Source organism: Solanum dulcamara, chromosome 6 (assembly GCF_947179165.1).
Source record: "Solanum dulcamara chromosome 6, daSolDulc1.2, whole genome shotgun sequence".
Classification (NCBI taxonomy): domain Eukaryota; kingdom Viridiplantae; phylum Streptophyta; class Magnoliopsida; order Solanales; family Solanaceae; genus Solanum; species Solanum dulcamara.
The window spans coordinates 70,932,788-70,948,409 of NC_077242.1; the positions used below are offsets into that span (position 1 = coordinate 70,932,788).

The 15,622-nt window shown below is 31.1% G+C and overlaps 1 protein-coding gene across 1 annotated transcript; it reads left to right on the forward strand.

Moving 5' to 3' along the window:
• The first annotated feature begins 5,688 nt into the window (after positions 1-5,688).
• On the forward strand, positions 5,689-11,502 carry LOC129892622 (protein MANNAN SYNTHESIS-RELATED 1-like). Its single transcript, XM_055968203.1, has 6 exons — positions 5,689-5,793; positions 7,297-7,432; positions 8,209-8,279; positions 9,254-9,339; positions 9,863-10,451; positions 11,040-11,502. The coding sequence occupies exons 1-6, from the start codon at positions 5,689-5,691 to the stop codon at positions 11,316-11,318; spliced, it is 1,266 nt and encodes a 421-aa protein (XP_055824178.1). The 3' UTR covers positions 11,319-11,502.
• The last annotated feature ends 4,120 nt before the right edge of the window (positions 11,503-15,622 follow it).

A 15,622-nucleotide genomic window follows, 5' to 3' on the forward strand; every position in this document is an offset into this window, starting at 1 on the left:
TTCTATCGTGCAACAGAATTAAGACTGCACAATGTATGATGAATATCTCTATAAGGTGGCTGTTCTTTTAGTTTCAAGTATTCAGAATAATCACAATGGGGTGTTCCCAAAAATTTATTCAACCCTCTAGTGGTAAAACGTATAGTCTTACCCCAACCTCCACCTTATTGCTACTAGACTGGTCAGTGTTCCAATTAGCATAAAATTTACGGAAAAGATTTAGATTGAACTCACCTTGGTCTTCAAAGATAAACTGAAGACCTAGATTGTATACCATCTCATGAATTCGGGGGAATTCCGCCTGCAGCCTATCCTCATTGACATAATCATCTTCCATGTACTTTTCTCCTTTTGGGACTCAAACCAGTCTAACCCATATTGCTCTATTGCCTGCCTGCCGAACCGATGCGATAGTAGTATTGAACTTGCTTCTTCCACCGATGTAGAAGCTTCACTTTTTTGGAACCTTCTACTACCCACCCCTTCATCTACTTGCTTTCCCTTTGGTGCCATTAGGGAGAAGAATAAAGAGTTTGAAGAAAGAAAAACAAATTCTTACAATGGTGGTGGTTTGAAAATGGTGAATGACTAGAGAAGGAAGATTAAGTAGTGCTTTGGAGTTTGAAATGTTGTGTGGGATAATGTAAGTGTTGGGGAGGGTTTTTTATAGGAGAAATTAGAGTGGTAAGATGAAGGGAAAATATTTTGGGAGAGTGGGGGTCGGGTAGTGGTAGAGTTTAGGTTGAGATAATGGGATAGTTGAAGGGTTTTGGGGGGGGGGGTTAATTTTAATTTTATGATTTTTAGCCCGAAACCACTACTGGCGCTGTAGTGGCACGGGGCGTCAGTATAAATCCTCCCTGAGAATTCTGCATTTCTTCATGGAGCTATAGGGAAGCGGGGTGCCACTATAGCACCTGGATAAAGCCTCAAGAGTTTACCCTTTGGCGTTGGGCGCCACTATAGCCCCTACAGATATCTTCTTCAAATTTTTCATTCTTCGTATTTCATGTCGCTTTTGGTTGCTCTAACTTGCCTCTTGTCATTCTGCGCATCAACTTCACAATGTTATATAAACAACACGGTGGGTTACCTCCCACCTAGAGCCTTATTTTTTATCGTGGCATGACGCTTTACCTATGTATAATAAAAATATATTTACACAATCAAAATCTATTTTAAAAGAAAAATTACAAACTTTAAGTCCTATGTTAAAATACAAATCACAGGTTGCCTTTCGTGTAGCGCTTTATTTACCATCGTGGCATGACTCAATGCCTTCTTCATTCATTCTCAAGCTCTACAGCTTCCTCTTCGCAGTTTACATCATTACCAAAGTAGTGCTTGACTCTTTGTCCATTAACTAGAAACGTGGATATTTTTGATGCATTCCACAGTTCCACAGCTCCATGAGGTGTCATACATACTACTTCAAAAGGACCACTCCACTTGGATCTTAACTTCCCTGAAAAAGTTTGAGTCTAGAGTTAAAAAAAAGTATTTTTTTTCCTGATTTGAAAGTGCGAGTGATGATGTGCTTATCATGTCATCGCTTTATTTTCTCCTTGTAAAGCTTGGTATTTTCATAGGCATGGATCCTAAACTCTTTCAACTTATGCAATTGGTCCCCTCAATGAAGGTATAGACCAACACCTTATTAGCTTGATGATGGTAAGTACAACTGATGAGTAGAGATTTAAACATGTCCCACGCTTTATATAAATTTTCTCCCAATTTTTGTTTAAAGCTTAGGATTTTGCTTCTTAGCTTAGCACTCTTTCCCGAAGGAAAGAACCTGATTAGAAATTTATGAACCAAGTCATCCTACGTAGTTTTGGAGTTTGGTGTTTCCGACTTCAACCACCTCTTTTCTTCCCCCAACAGCAAAAAGGGAAATAATGTTAGCTTCACATAATCATGATATACCAGTCGGAGTGTAAGTGTCGCTGATTTCCAGAAAATTCTGGATGTGTATGTGGGGATCTTCGTGAGGCAACCCTGTAAACAGCCCGTTAGTACATATTCTGTTTCAGTTCAAACCCATCTCCATCCTGTGGTTTTAGGATGTTGGAGGTGACATTTGCTGTGAGTGGGACAACTACATCACGTACTGTCCTTGCTTCCATCTCAATAGGTACCTCCTCTGCCAACACCTCTCCTTTTAAGTTGTGATTATCCTCCATATTGAATTTCTATATTGGGTATTGCGAAGCCGCTATTCGTCTTTTTTACTGGAAGAACCATTCATGCTCGAATAATGGATCTACAAGCTCCTTGTTCCTGTCCAGTGTAATGTCTCAGTTACCTGAAAAAATTTACAGCTAATACCAAGTTGTTAATACTAGTACAATCAATATGAAAACATAGAAAAGACAAATTGCCTAATTTTAAGGTCCCCGGCAATGGCGCCAAAAACTTATTGTGGCTATAATTACACACACAAGTGTACGTTGTCTCTCAAGTAGTAAAGCGGCTCTTTCAAGCCAGATGTTGAACCCACAGGGACCTTAATGAGGTGAATTATTTCTTTTCAACGAACTACACTAATTGCGATTTTGTGATGGATTTGAGATAATTTGTTAATAATTTTGGATGTAAATTTTTTTTATACGAATAAAAGCAATGCAGTAGTTACGTATATTAATCAGATTACGAGAAATTCCAGAGCTATAGCATAATGTGAAGTCAAGCTTACTACTCTTCGATCTCAATCTCCGATGGGTTATTTAATTACTGATCAAAAAGGGTTATTAATCCAATTATGGTCTCCCGACCTATAATCGCCTATCCTTATCATTAACCTAACTACATTATTGAGCGGGGATAGGCATGAAACAATAAAGATACATTTAAATTATCATCCTTTATCATGACCAAATGTGGTAAATAGATATGTGTCATGAGCATCCTATATACGAATCATCCTAGGTTATTCTAGTATAAACATATTCCTTCTATTATTTGATCTATCTAGTTGTCCTCTTCCGAATTCAAGGTAGACAACACATATATTCTAATGCGGGCCAAACATTAAAAGCAGAACCCCAAGAATGCAAGAGTAATTAAAATCAATAACCCATCATCAACCAAGCTCAAATAATATTAAACCATGACTTCGTAGCTATAGCCCTAGAATTTGGATGCTTAGCTACTCATATTCAAATGATAAAACAAGTATTTAATTTCATACAAATCAATGGGTACAAGAAAAAGAAGAAGAAAAGGAACCTAATGCTTGTGAACTTCTTGTTTTTCCTTCTTTTTCTGCTCCGAAACGCGATTGCTACTTTCTCACAAGCCCTAAAAATCTATTTAAATGCCAACCTTCAATTATTGTTGGACCCATAAAAATAAACAAATAAAAAGTTCTTGGAGCTTCAGTGGCACTAGGCGCCACTATAGCGCCCAGAATATGTCTCTCAAGTTTTGCTCTAGGCACCGGGCTCCACTATAGCGCCTGCAGAGCGCCTCTAAAGTTTTGTTTCTGGCGTCGGGTTCCACTATAGCATCTGCAGAGCTCATTTCTCTTTCATTTCTCGTGATTCTCCAAACTCCTGTATATACTTGACCACATACCTTAGTGCACACTTGATTGGTATTTCATTCAAAACACACCATTTAGCTCCAACATCTTCTCAAAACGCCTAACAAATATAGGCAAACATGGCACATGGGCTCATAAATGTGCCCAAGATCACTTAATCCTCTGTGATATTCCGTCAGTATGTTGATACCCTATCAGTATCGTATGGGTACGCGCTGATGTCCGCATGACGCCAGCGTACAAATTTTAAAATAAATCTATGTCATTTAAAATAAAAAGGAACTATGAAAGTAATGAGACATTTAAGGGTAAATTCTTTCACTTTTGGGGATATAAGTGTTCTTTTCCCAAAAAAGCCAGGCATTTAGCTATATATGTCTATCCTAACCATAAATGCGCTCCCCCAATAGAGTTAAGAATTCACTATATTCAACCCTATGTCAATCTATATGTTGGGTGTTTGCCCTGAGTTTCTTACCATAATTAGGTTTTTATTTTTCTAAAAGAAAAATTAAATCAAAGTCTCCATATTTGGCTAGTCATTTTTCTTGTAGGAAATTTTTTTTGACTATAAATTAAATAGAAGCTCATTTCTTCTAACTTGGTAGCGTTCACAATGTAGTCCTAGGGGCGTTGAGAGTTTTGTTTAGGGGGAGAATTTGTGAAACACAAGTGTTACGTTAATACTTGGGTAAATCTCTTTTTATTCTGAGTGAATCGTGTGAGGTTATTTCTCTCGATATTGTGTACTCTCTTTTATATAGTGGATTGTTCATCTCCTCTTGTGGATGTAGGTTGATTGACCGAACCACCTTTAATGTTTGTATCTTTTTTGACATATTTATCATTTATCTTCTTACTCATGATCTTTATAGGTTTGCTTTACTAACTTCCGCATGACATGACACTTGATTATTTCAGTCTTAACACTATAATACCAAGTATTGAACAAACAAACTAACCAATATGATAAAATCAAGACTTGAGAATTTATTAACTCTACAAGACTTATATATGTAATCTTAGAAAGGAGAAAACAAAATTGAAATGAATCAAGTGTGCAAGCAATGTTGTTTATTTGTTTATTGGATATGTAGACTAGATGATGTCAATGTTGTTCATACAATTTCTCCTTTTCTTAAAGAGCGGTCTATGCTGATCCAATATAGGTTAAAGGACACAATTCTAATAGAGAAATACAAAGAAGTATAGTGTGTGCATTGCATTTTTGTTAGCTGTCTTTAGTTTGTCGTTTTCCTTTTTAATTGAAGTGATGATAGGTGTTTTCTTTTCCTTATTCTCTACACATCCTCTTACCTAACTGTCTTCGGCATTCCTTTGTCTTTTCCTTCCACTTGTCTCTTCCCCCTCCTCACTCACAACATAATATACTGCGATCGTAGCGATAGATTCAGAATTTTAATTTTATGAATAATTTGAGATACGATTAAATCAATCAATTATTTAACGTAGAGTATTTGAGATTTATTGTAAAACTCTTAACATAATTATAGAATATGAGTCGAAGTCATTAGGTTTGGCTGAAATCATGTTTTATATTGTAAATTCATCTCTACTTTGAATTCTGATTCCAAAATAAGTGTCACTTCGTATATTATTAAAACTCTAGTAAGATTTATTTGACTAAATTATGTTCCCTCTTTAATCTAGTAAATTCAAATGTTTATGGAAAGACTTCTTAGCAAATTATATAGCATGGATCATTTTATTTCTAAGAGTAGACTTGAGAAAGAAAAAAAAACAGAATTAACGCATTTTTTTGATTTTCTAAAATAATAATTATATTTGGACATGTGAGGGTATAATATTCTTTTTCTTTTATTTTATCTGACAATATTTGACCGAACAAAGTTTAAGAATGAAAGAAAGACATATTTTTGCTATATACTAAAAGTATCTTTAAAACTTCTAATCTTAAATATATCACGACATTTTTTGGCTGTAAAATCCTCTCAAATAGAACCAAAAAAAAACAAATATAAAATTAAATTATTTGAAATACTAGAATAGCCTAAAAAAGCAAAAGAAAACGCCATATAAATGGGACATAGGAAGTATTTATTTTTATATATATAGATGTGATGTCTTACTAGAGAAAGAGAAAGAGAGACATATTGAAAGAAATGGCAAAGGATGTAAGGCAAGTGGTGGCTGGCTTACTAACATGTTCAATGCTTATAATGCTTTGCAATATGGTTAAAAGAGATCATTTTGATCCTATTTATGTGGTAAGAATATGGGACCTCTCTAAGCTTACTTTATAATTAATCAATCTCTTCTTCAATTTGTTGTTCTTCCCTTTTTTAGGGGTGAAGTTATATATCTTTATTAGAGCTTCTATAGTTATAATGTTGTGCTAAATGATTATACGAAGTCATTTTTTCAATACTCCAATTTTGATCCTTTTGTTTTTTTTGAGGTGAATTCAACTTGAATATTTGTTAAAAAGGGGTAGGGAGACACAAGAAGGAGATCATGATCATAAGAGGAAAATGGACACTCTTCAAATGTAGATAGACTCCCTAGCTATCAATAAGTCGACTTTTTGGAATACTATTCCATTTTGCGTTGATGATGATGATGAGGAGGAGGTGGTGGTTTTCAATATGAGCAATTAGAGAATATATGAACCTTTGATTTATTTATTTTTTACTATTCTGTGGTGTAGCAGATAGAATTTCTTCATTTTAACAGATATTTCAAAAAAATGATTTTTTTTATAGAAAATATTTGCTTCTTTAATGAATCTAACACGATGTGAATTCAGATTAGTCAATAACGGCACCGGGTGGCAAGGAAAAAAAAGTTTTGACTAGGTGACCTTTGCTTTTTACAGTTAACCTTTCAAAATTCTGTACCAATTTTAGTTGGCAAACTAGAGTTCATGATGTTAGCACTACCATGTATAAAAAAATAAATTAAATTAAAAAACGATACATTATATGTATAAATAATATAATTTTTTTTAAAATATCAAATTTTTTTATTTGTTATAACAAATAATATATTTATTTTTAAAATTACAAATTCTACCGAAACTAAAGTTTTGAACTTGATATTAGTTGGAAGAATAGTATTCTTTTTAGCTTCATATGCACACATGAAAAGCCCAATAAAATGAAGAATTTTAAATGGAATTTTCTCTACATATTTTATGATAAATAATTTTACTTTAACGTACCACACTAGTTTTTCTAAAGTAAATATAACGATATCTTTCTAAAAAGAAATACATGGTTCTTTTTCCCTCATTTTTTTATTATGACTTTTTTCTAAGCCATGAAATTTTCCTTTCTTTTTTCCTTTTAAATGGCCAAAGTTTCTGAAGTATTCTTGGACCTAAACAAGGAATTAAATGGAAAAAAAATAATTGGAAACTTCTTTCAAAAGCTTAATATTTTAATTTTAATAAAGAATAAGAAAAAGTATATGAACAAATCAATTGTCGTTTAAGCCATTGCATTTAATTATTCAATTGAAGACCACTTAGCATTAATTAAATTTATGGATTATCATATCTATAGTGTAAATGAGCTCTTGAACATCTACATTATCAAAACAATTTAACTTGCAATTAAAAATTATTTTATTTTTTCAAGTTACTAATTTTATCGATTATTAATAGTTATATTTATTTATCTTTACGATGACCTAATAGTGTAATTTGTTTTTGATTATGTCAATATATACGAGTTAAATCTCATGAGTATTTGTTTATTATTTTGCTATAGGAAAATCTTTCAGTGCAATATGATATGATAAAAGTATCAAAGCAAAGCCTTGTTAAACTCTCAGACAGTACAAGTGGAGGGATTTGGAGGGAAAACTTTTCCCTTAAACCTTGTTGGAGGAAGCCATTATCAACAAGTAAGTTCACTTCAATTATTTTAGTAGGTGTGCTACCAAAAAAAAATCTCTTTTTGTCTTGTGGGGCATCATTTAATTTGGCACGATATTTAAGAGAAAAGGAAGATTATTGAAACTTATAATGAACTAAAATAATTCTTAGATATTTGAGTGATTGCAAGTCATTTTATTACGGATAAAAGAAAAATTTTAAAGTCAAATAATTTCTAATTATAATAAGGTAACATTCATGTTGAGACAGACTAAAAAGGAAAGGGTGTCAAATAAAATGAGACGGAGGGAGTATTATTTTTACGGTAAAATTTTCAATCGAAATATGTTTAGCTAACTATTTTCATAGATATTTTGATTGAATCAGTGATAAAAGAAAAAATAATAGTATTTTCACATGAAAAAATATGGAAACTTCTCAGTATTTAAGTGAAAAATTGTTTTCTACCATGCGATTTCCCAATGAGCTGGTTTGGTGGGTAATCAGTGAGAAAGTCATATTTCATAAACATAAATTTCATATTGATTTGCAATGGGAAAAAAAATCTCTGTTTCTAGTAGTGTTAGCTCAAAAAAAACATAGCTAGTGAGATTTCACGGATCGTGATCTGAAAAGGTAGAATATACGCAAATCTTACTCCTACCTCATGAAGATAGTGAAATTATTTTCGAAAGACTCCGAAAACTAAATTAATTAAAGTTTGGAAATTTTAACCATTTGTCATTATTTGAATGATAGAATTAGTTTCCTTTCAATTTTTAACTTTTTGTTAATTAATTTTCAGCAAATGAAGAACAGGCAAAAGGCTACATCTTTTTTAATCTAACAGACAACCCTGAAGATCATGTTACACAGGTATTTATTTAGTTATTTCTTTTAAGTTAACTTATTTGCATTGATAATGCAAAAGAATTTTTATACACTTATCAAAAAAAATTACGATAAAAATTTAAAAAAAATCATCTAAATACACAACTTATTTTACCATATTCTCTAAAATTCTCTATCATTTGAAAAAATTACAAAAATTCCTATTGTCTCATATTTTCGGATACATCACGATGTATCGATCATTACTTTATGCGATAAAGTATTGGGTCGTTGAGTAAAGTATCTGAAACCAAGACGCAATGTATCGGAACGTTGAAGAATGTATTCGAAATCGAGACGCAATGTATCGAGACGTTTTGAGATGTATCCGGGTTCCACCACATTTAACGAGTTTTTGTAATTTGGAAAAAAATAAAAAATATGATGTAATTAACTCTCAACACTATAAAATTTGCGTAAAATCTCCAATTTTTTATTCACATTCATATTTACTTGGTATTTGTTCACCGATAAAATTGTATCACTTCACTATAACTAATGGTTTGACGATTTATGAAATAAGTTAAAACATCAGTTTAGACACCAAACTGAAAAACTCAATTACAAAAAAAAAAAAAAATTACTCCCTCCGTCCCATATTATATGGACATCTTATTAAAAATATTTGTTTCATATTATTTGATCACTTGAATTTTTCCCATTTTACCCCTATAATTAATATTGCCTTTGAATGTGAACAATTTCCAATACTAGCCATTTTTATACTCTATGTATATTGTATTGATATGAATAAAGGGCAAAATAGTAAAAGTAATCAATCTATTAATAATTTTTTAATCACCGTGTAAAATAGAAAGTGTCCATCTAATTTATGTGGTAAAAATTTATCGATGCATACATTAAATTAATAAATGTATATACATTTATCTTAATTAATATTATTTAATATATCTAATCATAATAAGTTGATATGATTTTAAAAAATATATGCATCTCAGATTGCTAATGCAGTATTTGTGGCCAAATACCTTGGAGCAACTCTAGTCCTTCCTGAAATAAGAGGAACCCAAACAGGGCACAAGAGGTAAATTAGTTATTTACATTTCTTTTTTTTTTGTGGAAAATAATTCTTTTTATTTAGCAATTCAATAACATGAGAGAAAAAAAAAAGAAAAAAAATCTTATTTATAAAGTATAATATGTACTATTTTACAAATCAACTAATTTATTTTTGTAATTAAATGATTTTTTAAAGGAATTTTCTTTTCAAAATAAAAGTAGGTGATTTAGAAAATGCATGAAAAAGGTGTTTAGAATGAAGGAGAATATTTTTATGAAAAATAAGTGATATTTTTAAATATTTGATAAGTAAGCAGAAAATATTATTTCAAAAATATTTATATATAATCTAAAAAACCAACTATGTGACTGGGTATGGAGTCAGGGTGCGGTATGGGGGTGGAGTGTTGGAATATATTGGAGGTTGAGGAAATAATCAATATGAAATATCATTTATTGAATTTGCTTTTTCTTGTATACCAGCTAAAAAGTCCTTTTTCTCATTTTTAAATAACTTAATTCTTCTTATTTGTGGTCCAAATTTGTAGGCAATTTGGTGATATTTATGACATAAAAAGATTCACGACAAGTTTAGATGGTACAATTCGAGTAGTCAAAGATCCACCAATCGAAGCATCAAAAGTAAACATGACTAACATAAAGGTGCCTTTCATGGTGACCAAAGACTACATTGAAACAAAAATTGAGCCAATATTCAAAGCCAAAGGAAACTTAATGCTTACAACAGACTTGTCACCTTCAACTATGGCCAAAGCCAAAGAGATCATAAAAAAAGACAATGAAAAGATGAACCCTTATGCATGCTTAGCAATATTTGGGAGTCTTGAATTGCAACAAGAGTTAAATCAATTGATTAGCTCAATGATTGGGACATTAAGAAGTTTAAGCTATAAAACAAATGGACAATTTGTTGCTGTGGACTTAAAGGTTGAATCTTTGGGAAATTTGTGCAAAGGGAATGTTATTAAAACTAAGGATTGTTTTAATGCCAAAGATATTGGTGAGTTCTTGAAGAAGATTGGTTATCAAAGGCACACTACTATTTACTTGACTCAAAGTGGATGGCATGGTAGCCTTGATGATTTCAGAAAGATCTTCCCCAACACATTCACCAAGGTAACATTTCTGTCTATGTACATTGGCTATTTATTCTAGAATTTTGTTGGTTTTATTTTATATGATGATCGATGTTTGATTGAGATCGGAGTTGAAGAAAGAAACACTGACGTTTGGAACATACCAAAAGTACTTTGAGAACTCGTGGTCAAGATCTTAATAATGTCATAACATTTCTGTAGTTATAAGATCATGTCATTAAAGGTAAGACATAAAATTTAAAGTCAAAAAGTTCCCAGATGAAGAATTGTGTCATTTTGTTTTAAACAGATTAAGATGTCATAAAATGGAATAGAGAGAGTAACTAATAAACCTAAGAAGTTGAAGAAATTATTGGTTCTTAGACATGCTGATTATCTTATCTAGACAAGTGAGACATACTCAAGTGGTTGAGCACCTCGACCACTAACTGATAGGTTCAAGGTTCGAGTGACACTGAATGATAAGTGGAAATATTATTGACCCTCCTGTTGTGGGGTGGGGTGGGGAAGAAGGAAAAAAAAAGATTTATCTTGTTTATAAATTGACATTACTTCAATAATCCCAAATCAAAAAATCCTCTGATATCTTGTTATGCAATTGCAACAGGATGCTATAATTCCAGCATATGAGAAGGCTAAGTACCAAATCACAAAAAGTTCAGAGTTTGAGAAAGTTATTGACTTCCAAATATGCACACAAGCTGATGTATTTGTACCAACAATCTCCAATCTATTCTACACTAATGTTGTGGCAAAGAGAATTGCCTCTGGAAAGACAGAGGTACTTGATCCAACACAAAAGGATTCTGCTTCATCTGCTGCCGTCAACTATGTCTCTCCATACATCTCCAAGAAATCACACTGGGCTTATTCATGTTTCTGTTGATGATTAGTCATATAAGTGTTGAACAATTTGTCTCTAGTTTTATTTTAGAGTAGCCTATAGTTCAAAAGTAGTAGTAATAAATAAGGTGCATATAGTAGCTATTAATAGTATGTTTAGCAATTGTTGTATACAATCTTGTAGTTTTGAATGTCTTGTTTACAAGTATACTTATCAAATTGTTGTAATCTTCTAAGAGCAGTGAATAGTTTGAAATATACTAAACTGTATGTTGATTTATTTATTTTTTTGGTGTAAATGGGGTTTGATCCCATGACCTATGGATAAGCTAACGAATGGAAAATGAAGGGATTTTGTACACATCGATGAGCTTAAGTAACTATTTTTGACTAACCTACTTTGCTGATGCAACGAACTCTTTCTATTCCGTGAGCAGGAAAAGAGCTTCAATATAAAGATCTTCATTAGTGCATAAACCGATTGTATACCACCACTAATAAAAATCAGAATAAGCGACATTCACTTTGTCCCTCACAGAAATAAGACAAGAAATTTGATACACACTAGTTTGCAATATTACGAATTTTATCAGATTTTGGACTTCGAATACATGAGGTCAAAATTAGGTATAATTTATTTTAGATACACTATATCCAAGTGGATTCGCATGTATTTGAAATACATAGACAAATCTCGCTCGCCTCCTTTGTATCTCGATCGTGTATCTGGTTAAAAAAATATTATTTTGGCTAAGAATTTAGGGGTCGTTTGGTTACCGGTTAGAGTTATATAGGTATTAGTTATGTAGGAATAAGTTATGCAAGTATTAGTTAAGTAGGAATAAGTTATGCAGGTATTAGTTATGTAGGAATAAGTTATGCAGGTATTAGTTATTCAGGTATTAGTTATGTAGGAGTAAGTTATGTAAGTATTATTTATGTAGGTATTAGTTATGCAGGTATTAGTTATGTAGAATTTAGTTATGTAGAAATTACAATACATAAACTATTTTTTATTGAACATTTAATTAATTATAAATCAATATGCTTTTTTTAAAAAAAAATTGAAATTATAAAAATCGAAAAATAATAGCATACTTGACAAACAAGCCAAATTACACAAACATATCATCATTAACTAAAAACTACGGTGCAGAAATAATAAAATGCAGTTTTGGGGGACAAGAATGACGAAGCCAAAAAATATGAGGAACAAAAACAGCTTAGTCGACCTCCTCAATCTTGTAAATTAATAAATGGATTGACTGCGATGATAGTTTCTCTTTCTGAGTCTGTAAAATTAGAATTTTGAGATGTCTTGGTGGTGAAATGGTAGACACGTGAGACTCAAAATCTCATGTTAAAGAGCGTGGAGGTTTTAGATCCTGAACTACGTCCAGGCAAGTATTCTTGCCCATCTCAGTCGACTCCCTCCCCCTTTGTGGGGGTCCCGACCAAGAGCGGGTCCAATATAGGAATTCGAAAAAAAAGGGTTCTTTCGTATACTTATAGTAACTATTGTCACTTCTTTTTTTATTTTGATAGTTTCTGCGATTACATGGATTATATCTATTTACACAAATACCTCGATGATTTCCGCTCGTTAATACATAGAGTCCAATAAGCATATTTTGCGTTGGTACGAAAATGGGATCCCCAATAGCCGGAGACAAATTCATATTCCCGAGCGCTAGGTTCAAGCAACTTCATACCACTTCGTTTCACGACCTGGGGTGTTAATTTACCTAAACGAATAAGTAAACAAATTAGGGGTAAATATGTTATTTTATTATTTTAATTTATGTATAGCTAATACCCCACATAATTTATTCCACCTTTTATCATTCATAGAATTATACATAGATTTTTTCATAAGTTATGTGAGTATTAATTATGTTGAATTACTAAAACACAATCAAACAACGTATAAAAATTAATACATCAATAACTTTTATACAATATTTGAAACTTACCAATCAAACATTGTATCTCTAAAATTAATAAATAAATAACTTTTATTCTATTTACAAACCAAATAATATATAAATAAGTTATTCATGTATTAAACTTACTCTTATACCGTAACCAAATGGCTCCTTAAATTTAAACTCCAAGACCATGCCTTGAAAGTTCGAAAATAATAAAAAGATGAAGAAGCGGGGTTTTGCCATTTTTTAAAAGCTTTGGCTATTTTTCAATATCTTTAAAATTAGAGAATGGCCTAAAATGTTTCTCAATTATTTGAATTGGTACAAAACTATCCTCTATTTATTTTTCGGCCCCAAATACTTTTGATGTCAATTTTTTGGCTCAAAAATACCATCGATATTAACCATTTGGCTCATATTTACCCTTATTTTTAACAGCTACCCTAAAGCAAAATTATTAAATATTTATTTATTATGTTATCTAATTTGATTGGTCCAAATTTAAATTCTAGTCAAATAAATACTAAAAAAACATGTATGATTCATATTTTGACCCATTGCACTTGAAAATATTATTGAAAACATTATTAATTTAATGATATCTTTCTATTGAACTATTTTAAATAACTCTCAATTTATTATAACTCAACTCATAACTAGGGATCCAACAAAAATTCATACTCGACCCGTCTGACTGACCATCTACAAAATTGTATTTTTTTTAGTAATGTAATTTTTTTATCAATTATCCAATTGTCTAGTTCATTCCCCTTTTTTATTTTATTTTTTAAAATCTTATTCTTAATTAGGATATCAGGACTTAAACATAAAATGAACTTACATATATATTCTTTTCATTTATATTATTATTATGATGGGGTGGGGATAGGAGAAAAGGTTATTTTCATTCTCTTGTTTTGAATTTGGGTACACACAAGTGGCTTAATTAATCATCTTCTATTGAACTAATTATTTCTATATGAATTTCATCATTATTTTCCTATTTTTTCTCCCTTGTTTTGTCGTAAGTTGAAAAAAAAATTAAAATAGAGGACAAGATGCAAGAACGAAAAAAAAGTGAAAAAGAGAGGAAGTAAAGGGGGGAGTGCAGAGCTGAGTGTAGAGAGTAGAGAATAACCTTTTTTATATTTTTAATTCACTATAGAACACAAAAATAGATGAGCTCATATGTTAAATTATTTCAAAATATTTTGATGGAGAAGGACCTAAAATGCCTTTAAAATAATGGATTTGGTATAATATTGCCCTTCAGCCACCCTATGAGTGTGAACCGTTAAAAATAAGAATATTTTGATGCCAAAAAATGAACAAAGAATAGTTTTATACCAATTCAAACCATTGAGAAATATTTTAGGTCCTTCCCTCACTTTAAAATTTAACTTTGTCGTCTGTTTTTTTTTAATTGTCACATTTCCTACAAAATTTGTATTTCTTAACCAAAAAAAAGAATCTTTCATTAAAATAGCTTTGATTTGAAATTTTCAAATTTCAAGGTTTCATTCAATTACTTTCCTCAAATCTGTCAAATTTTCTCTCTAAACACCCTTGACTTTACTTTTTCTTTACATTTTTTTGACTCCATTTGCGTATATCTCACTATATTTTATATATATCATCATGTTTATCTGAATTCAAACAGGATAACACAAATATACTTCAAAATAGTGGCCAAAACAAACATGCAAAAGAAAAAAATATTTATTTCATGAATATAAAAATGAATGAGAAATATGTGAAGCACGTCCCAAATTAAGCAAATGTCCTTTCAATCACTTAATAATACCATGCAAATACCAAATTTTTGGCCATCGAAACTTAAAAGGCGGATTCAATATCTAATCTTTAAAGATTCAAGATTTTTCTTGTTCACTCATATAATTAAAATGTATAAATGAATGAAAAAAAAATGTTAAGCTTGAGCTAAATTAAGCAAATGTCCATTCAATAACTTAGTAATACCATGCAAATACCAAATTTTTGGCCATATGAAAATAACGGCAAAATTAAAATTTAATTTTAATAAATTTAAGATTCTGAGTTATATTCTAAATATGTATTGAATATTGAATATATAACTGTGAAGTGTGACTCAAATTGAGGCAAATTCAATATATAATCTTTATAGATTCAAGGTTATGAATAGTTTTATATATATATATATAGTTTTTAGTAGGGAGCATTTTAATCTTTTAATGTTTGACTTGATGTCGATCCAAATTAATTGGATCAGTAATTTTGAAAAGCAAAATGCCTAAAGAAAAGGAAAAGACCTTAAGGAATATACAAACTACCATGTGAAGCATTAAAAATGTCCAATTACATAGTACTAGTTTTATCTCTCCTTCACACGTCTTCTATTTCACATCTCACCAATAATTTTTTTAAAAAAAAACTGCGG